This window comes from Hypanus sabinus, chromosome 21 (assembly GCF_030144855.1).
Source record: "Hypanus sabinus isolate sHypSab1 chromosome 21, sHypSab1.hap1, whole genome shotgun sequence".
In the NCBI taxonomy this organism is placed as follows: domain Eukaryota; kingdom Metazoa; phylum Chordata; class Chondrichthyes; order Myliobatiformes; family Dasyatidae; genus Hypanus; species Hypanus sabinus.
Genome location: NC_082726.1, coordinates 37,801,323 through 37,819,322, shown reverse-complemented (window position 1 = coordinate 37,819,322; position 18,000 = coordinate 37,801,323). Strand labels below are relative to the sequence as shown.

General features: G+C 39.6%; 1 protein-coding gene across 3 annotated transcripts in view; it reads left to right on the top strand.

Annotated features, from left to right (window-relative positions):
* The window catches only part of LOC132378972 (protein TBATA-like), a 43,538-nt gene extending 26,158 nt beyond the window's left edge, over window positions 1-17,380 (top strand). For all 3 annotated transcript variants that reach the window (XM_059946371.1, XM_059946369.1, XM_059946370.1), the window contains 5 exons: window positions 2,764-2,910; window positions 4,070-4,151; window positions 8,357-8,522; window positions 10,814-10,857; window positions 16,564-17,380. In XM_059946371.1, the coding sequence (XP_059802354.1) occupies window positions 2,764-2,910; window positions 4,070-4,151; window positions 8,357-8,522; window positions 10,814-10,857; window positions 16,564-16,676 (552 nt within the window). In that variant the 3' untranslated portion in view covers window positions 16,677-17,380. The remainder of the gene's footprint in view (window positions 1-2,763; window positions 2,911-4,069; window positions 4,152-8,356; window positions 8,523-10,813; window positions 10,858-16,563) is intronic.
* Window positions 17,381-18,000: the final 620 nt, after the last annotated feature.

Below are 18,000 nucleotides of genomic sequence, written 5' to 3'. Positions count from 1 at the left end.
CAAGTGCCCTCATTGAGGACCCTCACCATCCAGGACATCTTCAACGGGCAGTACATCAAGCGCCCTCATTGAGGACCCTCACCATCCAGGACAACTTCAACAGGGAGTACATCAAGTGCCCTCATTGAGGACCCTCACCATCCAGGACATCTTCAACAGGCAGTACATCAAGTGCCTTCATTGAGGACCCTCACCATCCAGGACATCTTCAATGGGCAGTACATCAAGTGCCCTCATTGAGGACCCTCACCATCCAGGACAACTTCAACGGGCAGTACATCAAGTGCCCTCATTGAGGACCCTCACCATCCAGGACAACTTCAACGGGCAGTACATCAAGTGCCCTCATTGAGGACCCTCACCATCCAGGACATGCCCCTTCTCATTGCTACCATCAAGGTGGAAGTACAGGAGCCTGAAAACACACAGTCAATGATTTAAGAGCAATTTCTTCCCCTCCACCATCAGATTTCCGGAACCCATGAGCACTACCTCATTATTCCTCTTTTTTTGTACTATTAATTTTATTTCTGTAATTTATAGTAATCCTATGTTATTGCACTGTACTTCTGCCACAAAACAACAAATTTCACCTCATATAAAACAGTTACAATAAACCTTGAGCAACACACACAAAATGCTGGAGGAACTCAGCAGGTCAGACAGCATCAGTGGAAGCAAATAAACAGTCAATGTTTTGGACCAAGACCTTTCTTCAGGACTGGAAAGCAAGGGAAAGCAAGATGTCAGAATTAAAAGGGGGGGGAGGGGAAAGAGGATAGCTAGAAGGTGATAGGTGAGGCCAGGCGGTTGGAAAGGTAAAGGGCTGGAGAAGAAGGAATCTGATAGGAGAAAAGAGAGGACCGTGGGAGACAGGGAAGAAGGAGGGGCATCAGTGAGGGGTGCTAGGCAGGTGAGGAGAAGAAGTAAGAGGTCAGATTGGGAAGTACAGGAAGAGGGAAGGGGAGGGGAAAAAGTTACTAGAAGGAGAAATTGATGCTCATGCCATCAAGTTGGAGGTTATCTAGATGGAATATGAAATGTTGATTCTCCACCCTCAGAGTGGCCTCCTCATGGCAAAAGAGGAGGCCATGGATGGACATTTGGAACGTGATGGAGTGAAGTACGTGAAGTACTGCCTCACCTGGAGGGACTGTTTGGGGCCTGTGAGGGAGGAGGTAAACGGGTAATGTATCCTTTTAGATATTTGCAGGGATATGTGCCAGGAAAGAGTTTAGTTAGGATGGATGAATGGACGAGAAACACAGAGAGGGTGAATCCTGTGGAAAACAGTGAGGGGCGAGGAGGGAAAGATGTGTTTGGTGGTAGGATCTTGTTGAAGATGGCAGAAGGTGTGGAGAATGATGTGTTGAATGTGAAGGCTCATGAGGTGGTAGTTGAGGACAAGAGGCACAAATTCTGATTTGTCCTTCCAAAATGTAACACTTTGCACTGATCTGAATTAAATTCCATTTGCCATTTCTTTTCTTATCCTCCCAGCTACTCAAAATCCTGCTGTAATTCTTAATACTCTTCTTCAATGTCCACAACACCCCCTATTTAAGTGTACTTTGTAAATGTACCAACTGTGCCTTATATATTCTCATCCAGATATCTAACGTAGATGACAACGACAGGCCCAGCTTCAATCACTGGGCCACAGCAAAGTCTCAGATCTCTATTCTGAGAAACATTTTTCCATCGTCATGCTCTGTTTCCTGCTATCTAACCAATTTTGTACCCAGTTTGCTCGCTCCCCTTCCAGATGAGCTTGCCATACGGAACACTATCAAAAGCCTTACTGCTTGTCAGGCCTTGCCATGTAGATGCCATGAAAGCTTGCCAGCACCTCCACTTCCTCAGGAGGTTAAAGAGATTTGGAATATTCTCTTTAACCCTCAACATTTTTTATCATTGTACGTGAAAACATCCTACCTGGAAGCATCGCAGCTTGATGAGGCAATCGCCCTGCCTGCGCTGCCAGAAACCGCAGAGAGTTGAAGATACAGCTCAACACTTTATAGAAAACAGCCTGGCCTCCACAGACTCTGTCTACACTTCTCACTGATGCTACTGGTTATACACTGATGGCAACTGGGTTGAGATTTTGTCAAACAAGTCTGATTGAAGTCTCCAACTATGATTTGACATGTACTGGGGGGTGGACTATTTCTCATTTGGTGCCTGATTACACCTGGCAAACGGTGGCATGTAAACTGCGGTCAGCATCATGATTAGGCTCGATAGGCCAGGTGGTCTATGCCTGCTCCTATTTCTTATGTTAATGGTCGGCACTTGATTGTTCGGTGTTCCAGGTGGGGAGAACATGTGTAAGACCATGACAAAACCGACACATTGGAGTGTCACAGAGAGTTTATCATGGAACACCAACCCCCACCATGGGTGTCAGCATTGTCTACACACTCCTGGCCAATCATGTCTTTCTGTAAGATCATGTTGTTCCCCAGCTGGTATTGAGGTCTTCCAGTAGGATCAACTTGTCTGTCTGGAATGCTGACCAGGGTAGGAGGAGAAATCTTCATTGGCTCCTTCATAGCTTGCATGATTGGGGCATATTTTCTGATAGCCAGAGTATGCTGGTTCCATTTCAAAGGGATGCATATTTACCTTAAAGCAGAATGGATATAAAAGATAGCAACAACATTTGAGTTTTACAAAAATGCCTCTGCTTTTGGAAGGTAAAAAGCCAGGTATTCTTAGTTGAAGGAAAAATAATGATAATGTTCCCATTTATTTTGTCAGACAGAAGAACGGAGAATGACTCAATATTCTGCACAGACTGGCCGGATAATTCCAAGCTGTACTCCTGCACTGAGTCACCGGTCATCTAGAAATGGTACCCTGGAGAGAAATAAACACAATGGACCCTTCCAGGACCAAGAGTTACTGGTGAGTTCAACTTTTTTAGGGAACAAAATCTAACAATTAATTTATTCATATTTCAGATAGAAGAACGTCAAGCAAAGTAGTTCTGAAGATAAAACAACATACTACACATGCACCTCCCTCTGTGCCTCTGTACATCCCTCTGCAAGAGGATCCTTGACTTCCTTAATGGGAGACCATAGTCAGTGCAGATAGGAAATAACACCTCCTTCTTGTTGACAATCACCACTGGCTCACCGCAAGTATGTGTACTTAGCCCACTGCTTTATTTTCTCTCTACTCCCACAATTGTGTGGCTAAGTATTCATACACTTCAGTCCAGTTTTGCCTCGCAACAGCTGCACTTCACTTAAAGATTACCTTTTGGTTGGTATGTGATAGGAGACAGGCTAGAATGTTGTCTATTGTTACCACCGTGCATGTCTTTGCATCCAAGTATATTTGCGCATGCATACATTAACTTTCCTGCTCCAGTGCTGCATGGCACTACATCTGCATCGCATGTGTATACAGGCTCATCTCTTCAATCTGCATGTCTATTTACCCATTCCTGTGTACATGGCACGTGTTGATTAAAAAAAAAGAGAGCATTAAGATTTTCCAACCTGGGGGTCAATTCCAGTATCAGTCTTACCCAGCCAAAGGAGAATGTACATAGGAAGCAACATTTATCCTAAAAGTATAGCGGAGTCCCATTTAGTAGAACTGTTTCTCCCAAACCCCAGCTTTTTATAGTTGGAAGCCAGTTTGAACCTAAAAATCAGTTTAATTGGAATCCAACTGGTTTAATTCGCTACTGAAGTAGTGGGTAAGATTTTAATTTAAAACATCTTTTCCTTGCCTGAGTGAAACTTTTGCCTTTATATTATTCTCCCTTTTGCTGCTTAATATTTAATTTGATTTTGTTAAGGTCATGGTTTTTGTGGATGTGCTGTTTTTTTTTGTTGTTTGTAGAAAAAAAAGGTTAAAAAATATTTTTAAAAAGATTTTCCAACCTTTCCCCTACTTCTTAAGCATTTTTGGCCAATTATAAGACACAATATATGAGGCTGTGAGTTCACTTGTGTTTGTGGATGTTGCCAAGGATCGATTCCCACTATCATTCTTATCTATCATGATAATATCATGTCACCCTGACCCTGATATTTGTTTCCCTGCTCAGGTGCTGGAATTACTTTGCCAGCTTCTACAAACGGACTCATTCTCCGCCATCCAGCAATGGTTGCTTTGTGCGGGGCAAAGAGGTGAGGAAAACTTTGGCCTTTGTGAATCATTTACTCCAACACCACACTCAAGTATGTGCGCTACTGTAACATAGTTTTAATTAACTTATTCTGTTTTCATTACGTTGCTCACTTCCTTAACATCTTTAAAAGTTAGTACAGTTTTACTCCTGTTGTATCATTGATGCTACTTATTGACTGTTTAGGACATTTTTTTATATAACTTGCTTTTATAATGGGGGCAGTACTAACAAGGGAATAATATTATGTCAATCTCATTTTAAGGGAGTAATACTGTAGCCTGCCAATCTCATGTAAAGAGGCTTTAAAGTTCATTTGAGTTCAGTGAGGTTCCAGGGGACTGATGAGTGCTATGTGGCACCATTGTTTTAAAAAATGTAACAAAGCAAGCCAGGAAACTACAGGCCAATGATTCTAACATCTGCGGAGGATAAGACTTTTGAGGGGATTTTGAGTGAGCAGACCTTTCAGCATTTGGAGAGACGAGGTCTGATTCAGCACAGTCTGTACTGTTTTGTGCTTAGGAGGTCATGTTTGTCAAACCTCGGAGTTCTTTAAAGAAGTAACCAAGAGGATAGATAAGGGTAGCACAGTGGCTGTTGTCCATACGGGATTTAGCGAAGTCATTGACAAGGTTTTAGAACAGAAGTAATGAAGAACCTTTTTAGCCAAAGAGTGGTGAATCTGTGGAATGCTTTGCCACAGACTGTGGTGACCAAGTCTGTGGGTGTACTCAGAGTGGAAGCTGATAGATTCCTGATTGGCCAGGGCATCAAGTAAAATTGTGAGAGGGCAGGTGGACAGGTATATGGGTTTGAATGGGATCCAGTATCAGCCATGATGAAATGATGGAGAGGACTCAGTGGGCTGAATGGCCTAATTCTGTTCCTACGTCTTATGGTCCTAAGAGATAGTGGGATGGAATCATAATTGGCTCAGTGGGGATAGTCAGAGCAAACACGAGGAAATCTGCAGATGCTGGAAATTCAAACAGCACACATAAAATGCTGGTGGAACGCAGCAGGCCAGGCAGCATCTATAAGGAGAAGCACTGAGGACGTTTCGGGCCAAGACCCTTCGTCAGGACTCGTCAGTACTTCTCCCTATAGATGCTGCCTGGCCTGCTGTGTTCCACCAGCAGGGTGATGGTCAGGTTGTTTTCTCCTCAGATTGGAGGCCGATGTCCAGTGGTGTACCACAGGAGTTGGTGCTGAGACTTCTTTTGTTTGTAATTTATTAAAATAATTGGGATGTGAGTGCACAAGGCATGGTTAGTAAGTTAACGGATGACACAAAATAGGTGCTATTTGCAGATAGTGTAGCACATTATAAAAATTGCAGGCAGATCTTGATCATCTAGGTAGGTGGGCTGAGGATCAGTAAATGGATTTCAATCCAGATAAGTGTGCAGTGTTGCACTTTGGATGATCAATTCAGTCTAGGACTTACACAGTGGTATCACAAGTAGATAAGGTGATAAAGAAGGCATTTGGTATACTAGCCTTTATCAGTCATGGCAATGACTACAGGAGTTGGGAAGTTATGTTGCAGTTGCAATGCTAGTGAGGTACGAGTATTGTGCATAGTTTTGATCACCTTTTTATAGGAAAGATGTTATTAAACTAGAAAGAGTGCAGAAAAGATTTAGGAGGATGTTGCCTGGTCTTGGAAGCTTGAACTACAAGGAGAGGTGGTGTAGATTAGAACATAACTCTCTGGCACATAAAAAATTAAGGAGTGACCTGATAGAAGTATGTTGGATCTTGATCGGCATAGAGAGGAAGAAAACAAATAGAATTTTCCCCAGGGAGATGTGTTAAAAACGAGAAGGCATAGGTTTAAGACCAGAGGTAAGAGATTTAAAAGAGATATCAGGGCAGCTTCTTTACGCAAAGGGAGGTACGTATTTGAAATAAGCTGCTAGAAATAGTGATTGAGGTGGGAATATTATCAACATTTAAAAGCCATCTAGATAAGTACACGGAGAGGAGCTGTTTAGAATGTTATGGACCAATTTCGGGCAGATGAGACCAGCTTGCTGAGCAACATATTCAACATGGGCCATATGGGCTGAAGGGCCAGTTTCTCTGGTAGGACATAACACTAGAGTAACAACTCTGCCGTATCAGGTCGAGGCATTAGATTCCTTTCCATTAAGTACATTAATAAACTACTGGAAACATTTTGGTCATTTTCTGTCCCAACTATTCCACAAGACCATAAGACAAAGGAGCAGAAGTCAGCCATTCGGCCCATCGAGTCGGCTCTGCCATTTCATCATGAGCTGATCCAATCTCCCCTTTAGTCCCATTCCCCCCACCTTTTCACCATAACCTTTGATGCCCTGACTACTCAGATGCCCTGCCTTAAATACACCCAAAGACCTGGCCTCCTCTGCCACCCGTGGCAACATATTCCACAGATTCACCACCCTCTGGCTAAAAAAAAATTTTCGCATCTCCGTTCTGAATGGGCGCCCTGCAATCCTCGAGTCATTTGCTCTCGTACTAGACTCCTCCACCATGGGAAACAACTTTTCCACATCCACTCTGTCCATGCCTTTCAACATTCGAAATGTTTCTATGAGGTCCCCCCTCATTCTTCTAAACTCCAAGGAGTACAGTCCAAGAGCAGTCAAACGTTCCTCTTATGTTAACCCTCTCATTCCCGGAATCATTCTAGTGAATCTTCTCTGAACCCTCTCCAATGTCAGCACATTCTTTCTTAAATAAGGAGCCCAAAACTGCACACAGTATTCCAAGTGAGTTCTTACCAGTGCCTTATAGAGCCTCAACATCACATCCCTGATCCTATACTCTATTCCTCTAGAAATGAATGCCAACATTGCATTCACCTTCTTCACCACTGACTCATCCTGGAGGTTAACCTTAAGGGTATCCTGCATGAGGACTCCCAAGTCCCGTTGCATCTCAGAACTTTGAATTCTCTCCCCATTTAACTAATGGTCTGCCCGTTTATTTATTCTACCAAAGTGCATGACCATACACTTTCCAATATTGTAATTCATTTGCCACTTCTTTTGCCCATTCCCCCAATCTATCCAAGTCTCTCTGCAGACTCTCTGTTTCCTCAGCACTATCGGCTCCTCCACCTATCTTTGTATCATCAGCAAACTTAGCCACAAAGCCATCTATTCCGTAATCCAAATCGTTGATATACAGCGTAAAAAGAAACGGCTCCAACACGGACCCCTGTGGAACACCGCTGGTAACCGGCAGCCAACCAGAATGGGATCTCTTTAAAACTGTACTGATATTCAGTTCAGTTTTATTGTTCAATTATTTGCCAAAACTGGAGTTGGATGAAAATTATGCCACAACAGATAGTAAACATGAAATTAAATAATTCAGGATTGATTACCTGGGCCGTATTAAGCCTATTAATTTCAGGAGCCTATGACCACTCTCCACTGGTGTAAGGCTTGAAAGAGTCTATCAAAAAGCTCATAGGGAAGTTCAGGAGCTTGCCAAACATACAAAGGAGAAAATGGAATATCTACCTATGCCCCAAACATTGGAATTTTAAAGGGTTCACTAAAATGACAGAAGTACATAAACTGTAGAACTGGATCTCACATTCTGACAAACAAGAGAAAATCTGCAGATACTGGAACCTGATAGCATGAACTTTGATTTCTCAAACCTCTGGTAATGCTCCCCCCCCCCACCATTCCCCATTCTCATTTCCCTTTCTCACCTTATCTCCTTACCTGCCCTTCACCTCCCTACCTCCCCCTGATGCTCCTCCCCCTTTTCCTTTCTCCATGGCCTTCTGTCCTCCCTTCTCCAGCCCTTTATCTCTTTCAGCAATCAACTTCAAAGCTCTTTTCTTCACCCCTTCCCCCTCCCAGTTTCACATATCTCCTTGCAGTTCTTCCACCCACCCCACCCCCACCACTTTCTTGCTCTGACTCCTCATCTTTTTATCCAGTCCTGATGAAGGGTCTCAGCCCGAAATATCAACTGTAACCTTTTCCGCAGATGCTGCCTGGCCTGCTGAGTTCCTCCCAGCATTCTGCGTGTCTCACATTATGTTCCTGTCTTCATTTCTCTTCCCACTGATCTGAGTTAGCTTTACCGCAGCATGATTTTGGAGCCGTAATACTGTGTATGAGAGAGCAATTATTTTCATGATGTGTGCTTCTGCATAAAGCCAAAGATTCTTTGAGCAGTATTTTTTTACAGAGAAAGATTTTGTACTGGGAATGGTTCAGTCAGTTCTAGGAAGTAGCTACCCTGAATACCAGCAAGGTGCTGAAAGTACAGAACTGCAACTGAAACCGGAAATAGACCACAGTCCTTCAGCCTCGCTCTCCAGAAGGTCAACCTCTACTACAAAAAGACATAAGAGGTATGAATGATAGATGATTGCATTACTCTAAGAACTCTATGTATAAACTGATTTAAAAACTGTTCAATCACACATATTAGAGAACTATATTTTTTGTGACACTTTGGATTTAAAATGGTGGCCTGAATTACTCTAACTGAAGCATGTTAAAATTGTTCTCTTTAGTAATGAGGACATTTCATTGCAGAAAACAATCTTGTCTATTATCAGCCACTTTACCTAGAAATTCATTACTGTCTGTAGTGATAAAATCACTATATAGTCAAGAGAATGAATTTCAGAGGCATCGTACAATGGATTTTGATACCATACAGCATGATTAGCGCTATCAACTGGCAATGAATTTCTAGTCATTTCTGTTTATTTTCTCTGATGCTTTTAAATAATTTTTAGAAAATATTTTCCATTTACCCTCATGTTTTAAGCAGTTAAACACCTGTGAGTTACTAATGGATTGAAATTATAAGTGAAATTCCTTACTCAGAGAATCTGGAACCATTTCAGAGTTATCAAAGTGATTAGCATTGATTATGAATGAGACAAATGCAACTGAAGGAAAAGAACAGCTAGTATTGATTGTGTGGAATATAAAACTGCCTACTTAATGAGTTTCTCAGTCCCATAAAAATGATACTTATTTCTAAGTGAGAAGGATAGTTGAAATCAACTCATATAGAATTGCTAGACAGTTAGCCTAAACTCAATGGTTGGGAAAGTGCTGGAGTCCATTATTAAGGACAAGGTTTGGAGAATAATAATAAAATTTGTCAATATCAGCATGGTTTCTGTGAAGGAAAATCTTGCCTGAAAAATCTATTAGAATTCTTCGAGGAAGTAGCAAGCTGGGTGGACAATGGAGAGGCAATGTATGTCATTTACTTGGATCTTCAGAAGGCATTTGATAAAGTGCTTCACACAAGGCTGCTTAACAAAATAAAATCCTGTGGCGTTACAGGAAAGATACTGGCATGGATAGAGGAATGGCTGACAGGCGGGTGGCAGTGAGTGGAAATAAAGGAGATCTTTTCTGGTTGGTTGCCAGTAACTAGTGGTGTTCCTCAAGGGTCAGTATAGGGACCACAACTTTTCACATTGTTTGTCAATGATTTAGATAATGGAATTGATGGTTTTGTGGCAAAGTTTGCGGCTGATACAAAGATAGGTGGAGGGGTAAGTTTTGCTGAGGAAGCAATGCAATTGCAGTAAGACTTAGACAAATTAGAAGAATGAGTAAAAAAGTGGCAGATGGAATATAGAGTTGGGAAATATATGATAATGCATTTTGGTAAAAGGAACAATAGTGCATACTTTTATCTAAATGGGGAGAAAATTCAAATATCAGTGGTGCAAAGGGACTTAGGACTCCTTGTGAAAGTCTCGCAGATGATTAATTCAAAGGTTGCGTTTGTGGTAAAGAAGGCAAAAGCAATGTTGGTATTCATTTCAAGGGGAATAGAATATAAAAGCAAGGAGATAATGCTGAAGCTTTCTAAGACACTTGTCAGGCCACATGGAGTATTGTCAACAGTTTTGGGCCCCTTATCTCAGAAAGGATGTATTGTCATTGGAGATGCTTGGGAGGAGATTCACGGGGATGATTGCAGGAATGAAAGGGTTAACATATGAGGAGCATTTTGCACCTTTAGGCCCATACTCACTGGAATTTAGAAGAATGCGGGGGGATCTCAATGAAACCTACTGAATGTTGAAAGGACTAGATAAGGTGGATGTGGAGAGGATGTTTCCTCTGGCTGGGGGTATCTAGAGTTAGGGAGCACAGCCTCAAAACTGAAGGGCAATCTTTTAGAATGGAAGTAAGGAGGAATTATTTTTAGCAAAAGAGTAGTGGATCTGTGGAATGCTCTGCCATATATTGCGGTGGAGACCAAGTCTGTGGGTATATTCAAAGCGGAAGTTGATAGATTTCTGATTGGTCGGGGCATCAAGGGATATGGTGAGAGGGCAGGTGTGTGCAGTTGAATGGGATCCAAGATCAGCCATGATAAAATGGCGGAGCAGACTCTATGGACTGAATGGCTGAATTCTGCTCCCATGTCTTGTGGTCTAATGGTCTTAGATCATAATGAAGCAAGCCACTCGGTTTAAAGACAATTAGGGATGGACAATAAAAGGTTTAATATTTTGCAGTTTAAGTATTAGTTTGCTGGTTTCTATTAAACATTGATTGTTATAAATTACTTATCCTTTTGTAACAAGTGCTGGCAAAAATGTCATCAAAATACGCACATTATTGTGGCTTCTATAGCATCCTTCGTGTTTTGCTTATTCAGGTATTATCTGAAAAAGAAGCCTGAAAATATTGAAGACCAACCTGGTGAGTATCAGCTTCTTTAACTTAACACAAGGGTTTGACAATTTTGCAAATTTAAAGAAACTGAATCTCCTTTTGTGTGCACAGTACTGTCGGTGTCCTTATATTGTGTGGTACTGTACTGCAGGTTATCATGTGCTCTGCATTTAAATGGAAGTTTTAATACTTGGCATTTTTTTGAACTTATACTTTTTGTGTATGGTAAAACTGATTACTATTTGATTCCATTATAAAGACTTAGTTTTGAGAGCATTTATTGGCAAGCTGAAGGAGCATGTAGCTCTCCTTTGTACTTACCCACGTACAATATTCAAATCACCGTCAGAGAGGTTCTGAACAACAGAAAGGATGTAATCAACCATAGTAAAATAGGCAGATTTATTTTCCAGGCTGAACTGGATAAGGGAGAAAAAAGACAAGGTAACATAAGAGTGTGAGAAGAGGAAAATAAAGAGTGATAGTTTTATTTCAGTTTATTTGGCGTTTGCCATGCTGTAAGATATCAAGTCAAGTCAAGTCACTTCTATTGTCATTTTGACCATAGCTGGTGGTACAGTACATAGTAAAAATGAGACAGAGTTTTTCAGGACCATGGTGTTACATGACACAGTACAAGAACTAGACTGAACTACGTAAAAAAACAACACAGAGAAAGCTACACTAGATTACTGACCTACACAGGACTGCGTAAAGTGCAAGCATTACAATAAATAATAAATGAACAAAAAACAAAACACTGCAAATGCTGGAATTTTGAAATTTAAAAAACTGCTGCGATGTCTAGTCCAGGCAAAATAATACTGTCAGCCCACTCTGTTGTCAGTGTAATCTGAGAATTCCATCATATTTCCTTAAAACTCTCTTGATCCACTCCCCAGGGATTAAACCATGATGGAAAGAAAATAAATGTGACCTGAATTCAAGAGGATTGATTTCTCCTGCAACAAATGCTGGACAAAATTATTATCAAATTTTACACTTCATTGCTAATTCTAAGTCATCCTTTGCGCTTTGATTATTTGGTTATTATCTCAAAAAGAAGCTGATGCCAAAGTGTTAATCAGAACTAGGAAAGTTAATATCAAATTTGCTGCAGGGCGAGGGAAAGGGTTGGTGAACAAACAGAGTGACTGTGAAAGAACAGAATGGAAGCAATGATTCTGAAAGCCCGCACCAAACAAGCATTCAAGCTGCCTACTTCCAGCTTTAATAGCACAGAACATTAACACATCCCCTTACACGCACTCTCCCATTCCAAAAATTGCCTATTCATTCCCATGTTATTTCTGACCATTAAACAGTCTTCATTCCACCACAGTCTGGAATATTTTACCTTAAAGTATCAGTTAATCTTGAAACAAGGTACTAATTCGTCAAGTATTGCTTGATGCTTGTTTATTATTATATCCTTCTGTGTAGTTTTGTAAACCATCATAGTTAACTTACATCCCCTGTCTTTATATTTCAATGTATTCAGATTAGACTAAATCGGACCAATTTCCAATAGAACTAAATTATTTCCAATGCATATATTGTAATCCCTGTTCTTTTAATGCTCTTTAACTACCAGAGTCTCCACTACCCCCTATTCATAACACAATAATAAATCTGAAATAATATATTTCTTTCTCATTTTCCTGATCTGGAAAACCATCTCATGTGCTCTCCATGAATTCACTGTCTATACTCTTCATCTTCATTTACTCAGACTATATGAAGTTTACAATTATTGCATGACCTTTATTACATGCTCCTCAGATTTCCTGTTTTTTTTTCTGTGCCTGCAATATGACCACTCTTTGGAGTTCATTGTATGTACAACATCCATCAATGTGGTTTGTGCCTTGTTCTATCCAACTTATTCCTCTTCTTGAGTTTCTAAGCTAAGGCTCTTCCTCTCACTTGTGTTATAACATTCTGTAATATTACTTCATTTTCCATTTTGCCTATACTTTCAAAAAGTCACTAGTCTGGAATATCTAATTCCCATCCTTCCACAGCCACAATGTTTATTACTTCATAATTATTGAATTCTATTTGTGCCATTAATTCATCTATCTTGTTGCAAATATTTTGCACATTAGATAGTGCTTTTTTCTACAGGTCCTGTATACAGGTCCTTACAGGCTTAAGAATGCCTGACTTGTCTACAGCCCTACATACAAACAAGTATTGGGGTTCCTGCAGGTTGGACTTACTGGCTATTATGGGGCTGCTGGCATCTTCTGTTGCATGGGAATTCAGTTTGCAGCTGAATTTCTGACTTATAGAGTGTTTGTGTTGCAAACCATTCACAGGGGTGGAACCTGGGAAAGTATTGTACTCTTATGTTTGTCCATGATGTCCCTGTCTGAGATTCCATTTATTACCACTCATTTTGTCACACTGTGCTAATAATTGTCCAATCTCTTCAGTTTTCTGAATTTCCACTCACAGAACTCTCCCTCCAAACATTTAGTTTTTAAATCTTGCTCTTCCCCGCCCCACCTCCCCCGCCATTGCAGGATATTTAACAGTATCTCACACTGCCTTTGATAAAATTTATAGCTTGATGGTGCTTTCCTGTCTTTCCTTTTGTCTCACAGTTCTCCACAATTACTTCCTTCTGCTAATCATTTCAATTTAAAGATGGATTTGGTGAACCCTGTAATTTCCATGTCCGTAGGCACTTCCTTAGAATTAACTCTGCCTTGAGCCATTCCTTCAGACTGGACTGAATCCAAATCACTCCTGAATTACAAATAATCTGATCTCTGATGAATAAGTAATTAAACTCTGCAAAACTAGTCACAAGTTAAGAACCATAGCTCTATTGAGAGAGAGTAAGAGGATATTCTCTACACCTGGTTAGGTAAAGAACCAGTACTATCCAATTATTTCTTTTCAGGTAGGTTGGAATATGCTTAATATGTTCTCTAGTATCTCCTTTTAAAAACATTATTATATAGTGCAGTTCTCTTCTCTTGTGTCTCAGGAGATACAAATACAGAGGTTTCCAGTTAACTTGAACACATTAGGACCAATACATTTTGGTCCAATTAAGTCGTGGTCCGAATTAGCCAAAGTATTTAAAAAGGAATATTTACAAGGAAATATTTTAAAAGGAGTATAAAAAGACAAACTACCATTTAACTAAGTAACAGATTATGCATTTAAATGAAATACAGAACAAATTCGAACAGTACCTATACTACTGCAGTACTATAAGGCAGTGCTCCTAATACTTAGTGACAGAGGAAATCTTCCAGTGTACATTGTACATTCTTTTGATTGATTGTAAATAAACAAAAATCAGTGCAGACACCTAGTGCTGAAAATGGACGGCCTTCAGACTATGCTTTCGACAACTGCATCCTCCAAGTCGTCATTTGCATTGTAACATTCAAGAGGATTACTGATACTTTCAAATTCTTCATAATTCCTAACTTGTTTAAGTAGTGAAATTGTTCCATTTTCACTCCCAGTCATTTCTGGCATCTCCAAGCCTAAATGCTTGAAACCACAGTGAACAAAACGGTTCTGAATTATCTTGCAGTTTCTTTCTTGCCAACTATCAGTGAGAAAACCACTGCTTTTTGAACAGAAGCTCATGAAATTCAGGCTATTTAAAAAAAAAGTTTGCTTGAAGGAAAATGTTGTGTCTAATTACTGCACATGATTGACACTAGTTAGGAACCGTTCATCAATAGTCTCGGTACCAACTAAGAGACATAGCATTCCAAAGAAACAAAGGGAATGCCAGCTATTCTCTCTATTTGTTTCTGTTCTGTACAAGTTGTCCCAAATAAGTGGGTGCCCTGACGAATCAACAATCCAATTAAATATAATCCAATTCACAGATTTTCCTGTCTGGTCTGGTTTAGTCACCAGAGCTCCTCAATGTATAAAAATAGACAAACTGGAAACATACAGCAGATCAGCCAACATCTGTGGAGAAAGAATTTACTTCTGATGAAAAGTCCTGGGCCTGAATATTAAATGTTTCCTTTCCACAAATGTTGTCTGTCCTATTAATTTTTTTCCTGTCATTTTCTGAATTTATTGGCTTTTTGCTTGTCCAGATCCATATGTTTTCTCCATCGGGAGGGATCAGTCCTGGTATCTGACGTGCAGTGTAATCTTTCATGAAGTAGCATTTCTTACAGAATGTATTTTCATCATCTCATCGACAGTGGGTGGTCTAACCTGCCCAATGTATCACCAGCACCAGCCCACCCACCATCATGGACATATATACAGACAGGTGCTGGAAAAGGGCTAGTAACTTCATGAAGGATCCTGCCCACCTACCTACCCATGGACTTTTCCCAACAGGGAGGAGGCTATGTAGTATCCACAAAAGGGCCACCAGACTCAAAAATAGTTACTTTCCCAAAGCAGTAGGGCTGATCAACACTTCTATGCACTAATTCACCTTTTCACACCCCCATCACCACTGCTCTATCATTTCCTGTCAGTCACCTTATATACCGATACTCCTTATGCCTAATGTCACTTTATGGGCATATAATCAATCTATATATTTAAGCTATCATGTATTTATATTTATTGTGTTTTTAATATATTCTTTATCTTATTGTGTTTTTTTGGATAACAATTTTTTTTTCTTCTTTTCACTTGTGTACTGGAAATGACATTGAATCTTGAGTCTTGACTTCTCCCAAACCAACACCCCAAACAGTGATCAACTGGGTCATTTGACAGCCCATGTATTCAGTATCCTCTCACCAGAATCCCAAAATTGTCAGACTATTCCCAGCATCGGAAGAGGTTACCAAGCGGCTGGAGAAAAATATTCAAAGTTATGCTTAAACCTTCTTTAAAAAAGAGCAACATACCCAACAATTCCCAGGAATCTCTTGACAATGATTACTCAGAGTAGAGAAAAAGCATTTGGGATGATATTGGGGCCTTGAATCGGGAAAACACGGAAGACATCAGTAAGCAACAGAAGGAGCACAATTTCACAAGCGGCCTACCTGCCCAATGGCCACCTCCTGCCCCATCTGTGGAAGAATCTGGAGCTCCTATGTTGGCCTACTTAGCCATCTCAGAACTCACAAATCTGGAATGGAAACAAGCTGTCCTTCTGAGGGATTAGCCGGGAAGGACAATTCTCCATACACATCCAATATTACAAAAGCCACAAACACTCAGTGGACTCTCTATTAAATACTTCCTGTATCTGATAAAATAGTCACGAAATGTATAACAAATATAAGGAGGCAAAAGAGACTGCAGATATTGGAATCTGGAGCAAGAAACAAGCTGTTGGAGGGGAGATAGTCATCATAAAGGGGCCCTCACCCCTTTATGCTATCTCCCCTCTATTCTCTCAGACCGGATGAACAGTCTTAAACTGAAACATCCACTGTTCATTTTTCCCTGCAGATGCTGTTTAACCCATTGAATTAATTCAACAGCATGCTTTTATTATAACAAACATAAATTTATCAATTACTAATTATTGACAAAATTTGTGCATTTTGCAAATTATTTATGATGGTGCCACTGAGTGATTCTACTGCTGAACTTGGGAAATGAACATTAGACAAAAAAGCAGAAGTGCCACCCAATTATATCAGTGGTGATCTTGCTTGACATGTGTGGAGTAAAATGTTGCAAACTATGAAAATGTTTGACATGCATAAATTATATAATTATATCTCTCAGTTATATAATTATAAGGAATGTTTATCCATTACTTAGATCACATAGGAAGTGCAGAAGTTCTTCTGATTCATAGAAGCAAGTCTCCTGTGTCAAAAACTAGCGGAAGAGAGGAAATCTCAGAAGAATGCAAGGATCCTGAATCTAAATGAAAGTATCCAGGATAAGTAAAGCATTTGTCTTAATGACTGAAGTCTGTGTAGAAACACGTTGAAAATGTAACATGAAAAGACAATATTTCAATTATATTACTGATATGTTTTAAAGAGGCAGATCCAAGTTTTCAGTTAAATTTAGCAGATTTCATTGCATAAAAGACTTTCAGGCTATTAAACGTAAAGCACAAATAAACAATTATTTCCAATGTTTCACTGATCAACATTGTGAGTTAAACTGCAATTATGCAAAGTATACATTTGATTGCCAGATATTCTATTCAAGGTTAATGGTTGTAGTTTGTATTTTATTTTTACAAGTGTTCAGGAAATTGATCTCCATCAGTGTCTGTTAATTTAGGGCAACCAATGTTTAAATGGGTAAGTTGAAATATTGACATTCATTGAACAAAGTCCCACAATTTATTCTTCATTCAAATTAATTCTTTACAAGTAACATAAAGATTGATTGTTGTTCAATGACAATTTGACTAGAATTTCTATTTGTCAGACATGAAAAAAATGTATATTATTGTTCACAAATTGGATATCACTTTTCCCTGTACTGAAAATGCAATGTTCAAGTGAAGGACTTTAGGCTAGACCGATTTGAGGAAAGAAAGCAAATATAAATGCATGTTTTTTTCTTTCATGAAAATTACCCTTTGTCTACTGTATTAAAATGTAATTTTTCTACTTTCTATTAATTATTAGTTGTAAATTAATTCATTTTGATCATGCTTATACTTGTAATTCTGCAATCAATATATTGATACATTTCTGGATGTTAATGAATACTTGTAAAACATTGTATGATTGCATTGTGTGCACTTCAAACAAGATGCTTTGAATTCATAACTTCAAAAATGATGAAAAATGATTTCACACAGTCTACCACTGCAAAAGTTGAACTTGGCACTAATAAATGAAATGGGCACATTGGGTAAAAATAGATTTCTCAATGTGCTCACTGAGGGGAAAAGCAGATTAACTCAAAGGTTAGCATTACTGGCAGTTTTCCTCAAATATCCATTGTGGACAATAATTATGAAACCACTTTGATGGAATAAGAATTATTCTTCTTAGGTTGAGAAAAAGTGCCTTGCTAGGACAAAGAAAATACCTCTTTCTTCTGCATTCATTTTGGAATAAAGGATTATTTGATCTACTACAATTTAATAAATTCAGAAGTGGTTGGAACTCCAAAGTCTTCCGCAGATTGGGCAACAGACAGTTGATGGTGCAGACAGGTGGGTAAGTTGTGAGGTGTTGTGTTTGTTCCACCACTTGTACATGGTTTCTATGCTCCCAATCCCCCTGA